Raw genomic sequence first — 5,234 nt, forward strand, 5'->3', positions numbered from 1 at the left:
GTAAAGATGCATCTCTGAGCAGCTGATCCCTTAGTCCTCTTTATCCTAGTATTCTTCTTTGTGCATGTGACACTACTTCTGTCTTCCTAAAGCAAATGTGCTGCATTTCCCTTTGCTAACAATGCTCTTCTAGAAGAGTATGAAATGGGATCAGGAATGTCATGATACGTAAGAACTTAGAGGAGCTCAGAATCACAGAGTTCTGTGATTTGACTCAATCATGCAGAGCTGTTTGGCTGGATAAGAGCTCCACATTATAAATGCCTGACAGACTGCAGCAGAGAGGGAAACATCCATTCCACTGGCAGGAGGCAGGAATATACATCCAGCAGCAGAGGCCAAGGCTGATGGGGTACCCTGGTCCCCCCAGGCATGGACAGCCAAGTGTTGTGTTGACATGTCAGTGCTGAATTGGGCACTGCATTACTAATGCAGAGGATTATTTCGTTGCTGTTAATTCAGGCAGGACACCCAGCACAGCTTTGTGAACAGGGCTGGGGAGCTAGGCCTGGGGCCAGCAGGAGTGAAAGTGTCCTCAGTGCCTGCAGAGAAAGGAGGCATTCTTCACCTCTCCCCAACTCATCAGTTCCATGGTAATGGTGCCTCTTCTAATTAGAGCTGTTCCCGCTCTCTCTGCCAGGATGGTGTGAGACAGGAATTGCAGTGGCAAGCAGAAAACTGGAATAGCTGCAAGCTCCGGAGTGGGCATTGCTTGTTGGCTTCAGTCAAGGACATTTGCATTGGCTACAGGCTGCTCAGTCTCTGAGTGAGGCAAAATCTAGCAAAAATAGCTTCTTTGGGCAAATACACAACCAAAAGAAGAGACATCAGCTCAGACCCTAATCTAAGGGGTGAAGAGGAGGGAAGTGTGTTTGGGTAATTTCCTCTGAACCTCTTGTTAGGTTGCATCAATCTTTGTTCCCGGCAGTCTGTGCTAAGGAATGTGTTTGGATGAAAAGATGATCCAGCAGTGCCCAAGTGAGCATTGCTCTGCTGCCTCATCCCTGCAGGACAGGGACTGCAGTCCCTGCTTAAAAATTCATATTGCACCAACCTTAGCCAAGTTCAGCCTGAAACCATAGAGCAGCAGACAGCAAAACTGTTTCACAAACACCTGAGCTTAAAAGAGGGTGGGATCAGGCTTACAAAAAATGGTCTGTGTAAGAATTTCAGTTCTTAGCTCCTCAGATTTCCAGCTTGTATCCCTCAGAGGCTCTGATCTCTGCATCCTGCCAGGAGGGTGAGAGGCTGCCCTGGCTGCTGGCAGCTCTGATTTCACATCCTGGCCTCTATCTGTCCTTGCAAAAAGCATCACATTGCAAATGGGCTTTGCAACATTTCAAATCTATTTCCCTGGAACAGAGTGCCCTGCATTTTTCTGTATTGTTACAAGTCCTGCAGATCTCTGAAGGTTTGTAGCTGCTCTTCAGCATCTTGAGTCCCAGTACCTTTCCCAGAGCCTTGTGACTGCTCCTTAACTGATCCTCAGCCCTGTGCAGCCTCTGAGTGGAGCAGCAGCAGAGGACCTGAGCAGTGGCCTTAACACAGACCATGTTTTCACAAGCAGTTTGTGCCCCAGAGATCTGTGCAAGTGCCAGGAAGAAGCCCCACAGGCCTGGGAATCAAGGCATGTGCCTAGAGAGCAAGTTCTGGCTTGCTGGGAGCCACAGAAATTAGGTGGTGGGTGATGAAATTTCCTCCAAGCTTCCAGTGAGCTCTTAGATGAGAAGAGACAAGAGTACTTGTGTAAAAATGCTTCACCTGCAGTTTTCTCCCACTCAGATCTGGTGCTGACACCACTCCTGCTCTTTTAATTATGGCATTAGGGGGATAGAAACCTAATCTCCACTTGATATGTTTACATCCAAAGGAGTCATCTCATTGTGGGAGGAGCTGGAAGGAACTGCATGACCTTTGCTGTGCTGTTTTTTCAGTGTTTATGTATAAAGCTGATGTTTGATTTACCCCATTTGCTAGAAGTGTGAATTCCTTAAACCAAGTGGTTTATTGAAAGTTGAACATTTTCTGTGGACTTCCTGTCAGTCTGGATTCCACAGGAATTTGTCCACAGAAAAACCTTAGCACCTCTAAGGTGGCTCAGGTTCGACCTTTCTTCAGTCCTAACAGAAACTATTGGTGTCTGTTTTCCCACACATGTAACTGTGAAAGGCTCCTGTGAGCACAGGGCTGTGATTGTAGGTCACAACACTTGGGTCTTCCCTGTTTGCAAACCTTCCCTGGACTCCAGGTGAAGGGAGGTAGAACAGAGCTTGGATCACATTCCAGGGCCTATCAGGCTGACCTGTCTGTGTGTGTCATCAACCTGTGCACAGGAAAGAACAAAGTGATCACTGAGCTGCTCTTGCTGATAGTCTTTAACAAGAAAAACAAACTCCTACATTTTTTTCCTTCCTGCGATTGCTGCAGTTCTCCTAAAAGAGGATTTAATAGTGCTGAAAGGAAGAGGCTGGAAACTAGCCTGATAAATACTTCAGACTCCTCCATGATGCACTCCCAGAGTGAATTTAAAGCCCACGTTTCACTTTCTAGGCAGAACCAAACAATGATGAGTGTCTCTCAGAGGCAGAAAAGATGGCAATGGACTTAAAAGATCCGAATCGGCCGAGATTCACCTTGCAGGAGCTCCGGGATGTCCTGCACGAGAGGAATGAGCTGAAATCTAAAGTGTTTTTACTTCAAGAGGAGCTTTTATACTACAAAAGGTAGGTCAGGTCTCCTCTCCTGTTGCTTGCTGTACACAGGGAGCCACGGGGCAGGTCTGGGAACAAGAGATGTGCTGTGAAATGTGTCCAACAGGTTTGTATTCCTGGAAAGGGTTAAGCAGAGACTGGGAGCATATAGCTGTGGTTTGAGTCTGGTGGGAAAAACCATGTCCTTCCCTAACTCCCAGTTTTGCCCTGAGTCTTAGAAAGATTACAAACATTTAATACTTTTGAACTTCAAGAAGGAGGATAAGAGTGGGTCTAAAAGGAAAATCCCAGACCTTTTACTCAATCCATTCCTCTTCTCCCTGTTTTTGTCACATTGAACGCAGACCCAGTTCTAGCTGCTGACAGAAAAATCTTCAATTGATTCTCATGAGTTTTAAAGAGATTCTTTTGCATTCCTTCATCAACAGTACTGCCTCACATGGAATTGTACATCTCCAAGTGCTTCCATGGCTTGGGAGGAGAACATTCATTATCTTTTCTTTCTTTCAAGTGAGGAAATGGAAGAAGAAACAAGAACACCTCAGCCTATGCCCATAATTCAGCCAAAACCCTCACCTCAGCCTGAATCTGGAATCAAACGACTGTAAGTAGCATATTTTCTAAGGATACTGGATATAGTCTGCAAACACTGAATGTCTCTGATGGGTAGACAATTTTAAACACTTGAAAAACTAAGATAACCACATTCCAACTGTATATGGGAGAGGTATTGACGGAGCACTTGACAGGTATCATGAAACAGCTTTATCCAAAACTTTTGCCTAGATCTGGGACAACTTCCAGTCCCAGATTATTCCCTGTGGTACCTCTTGCTCCCCATGTGCAGACAGCAGTAGGATTCCAGCAGTGCTCCCTGTGCTGGTGTTTGTGGCCACACTGCCGTGCCAAGAAGCCCATTCCAGTTTCCTTCTGCAGTGCAGCCATTCAGGATAACCAAACAAGTGTGTGTTGCAGTGTTCTGTTACAGGCACTGTGAACTGATGAGCTCCTAAGCACAGACACCCAACCTTCCTAGGGCATTTTCTTGTCTGGGCTGTGTAGTCATACTCCAAAGGGAGGTGCTGCTAATTGTGGAGCACTGCTCAGCCTGTCCTGTGTGCCCCAAACTGAAGTCAGGGACAGATCCCTGTGCAAGGATTGTAGCACATTGTTCCCCAGGTCATGCTCAGAAGGTGTGTAAAGAGTGTTGTTCACTAGTCAAACCAGACCCTCAGCAGTCATGCATTTCCCCATGGCCTCACTGCACATTTCCCTGTTGACCAAAGCATTCAGACCTCAATCTGCACTATGTGTACAGCACATAAACCTTCTGTTTGCTGAGCAGATTTGCTGCTGGAGGGAATGGTCACTCTCCTGGCTAAAAGAACCCAACCTGCTCCTCAGGTATTTCATGTTGCTGTCTGGACCAAAGCTTACTGCCAGAGGTGTGCAGTTACTGTCACTGCATTATAAAATCACAGTGTTTGCCAATCCATTTGTCTGTTGGAGCTCCCTCCTTGTACACTTACTTATTGCAAATTAAATCTCATGACCTTATAGCAAGTCTTTGGGTTTTTGTGATACCCAAAGCTTAACTTCTTCAACTGCATAAATGATTTTGGAACAGCCATTTGTCTCCACATAAGAAGCTCTTCCATCCTGTCCCCATGTCCAGAACTTTCAGTCCTTGTTTAATAATAGCAGCAGCCCTGGGAGAGTAAGTCCCAGTGGAAAATCTCAACTGACCCAAAACACCATGAAGTCAGGAGGGCCCTGTTGATGATTTTCAGCAGATTCCAACTTCTGCCCGTGCTGGTTTGTTTGCTGACACAACCCTTCCTCTCACATGGCTAGAAAATACACTTTGAGTTTGGAGTTTTCATTCTGCAACTGTGATGATAATAATAATACTTTGTCTCACAAGATCTTCACTGCAAAGCTTCTCTTTTCTTTTACATTTTAGTCCTTTTGAACCCTTACCCCACTGTGGGGAGTGGCTGATTTCAGCTTACCCAGTTTGTGTTGTGCAGTTTCCATGTTTGACTGCAAATGATGCCTTGGAGGAAGCAAAGGCAGCAGATAAATGTCAATAGAGGTTGCAAGACAGAGCACACTCTGGGTGAGGTATTAGCTGTGACTGCCTAAGATGAAATTAGCTGTCATGCTCTGTCCCCAGGTGCCTTTCTGCTCTCTCTCCATTTACCCATCGTATTCAATAAGGGAAGATAAAACTGTCTATGTAACCTGAAAGATGGAAATAGTTTTCAGGTTTATCTTATTCTTGCAGCCTGTCCTGATAGGATTTGTCCAGTGTGGGTTTGTTTTCCTCCCCCTCTCCTCTCTCTGTGTTGCCAACAGTGTACATGGGCTTTAAAAAGGCAGGAATTTTCACTGCTGGGAAAACCAGCGAGCCCAAGTGTAGCAAATGATGTGATGGAAACTTGCAGTGCTGCTCTCTGCATGCAGAGAGCCTTTACAGGGGAAAGTGGGGCTGCCTTTCCCTCTGTCTCACACTTTTCCTGC

At 45.9% G+C, this 5,234-nt stretch overlaps 1 protein-coding gene across 1 annotated transcript in view; it reads left to right on the forward strand.

Moving 5' to 3' along the window:
- The window catches only part of RILPL1 (Rab interacting lysosomal protein-like 1), a gene marked incomplete at its 5' end in the record, with an annotated part of 17,690 nt that overhangs the window by 8,246 nt on the left and 4,210 nt on the right, over positions 1-5,234 (forward strand). The window contains 2 exons of the mRNA XM_009081817.1: positions 2,551-2,723; positions 3,223-3,315. Of these exons, the coding sequence (XP_009080065.1) occupies positions 2,551-2,723; positions 3,223-3,315 (266 nt within the window). The remainder of the gene's footprint in view (positions 1-2,550; positions 2,724-3,222; positions 3,316-5,234) is intronic.

The sequence above is a fragment of the Acanthisitta chloris genome, unplaced genomic scaffold (assembly GCF_000695815.1).
Source record: "Acanthisitta chloris isolate BGI_N310 unplaced genomic scaffold, ASM69581v1 scaffold21690, whole genome shotgun sequence".
Classification (NCBI taxonomy): domain Eukaryota; kingdom Metazoa; phylum Chordata; class Aves; order Passeriformes; family Acanthisittidae; genus Acanthisitta; species Acanthisitta chloris.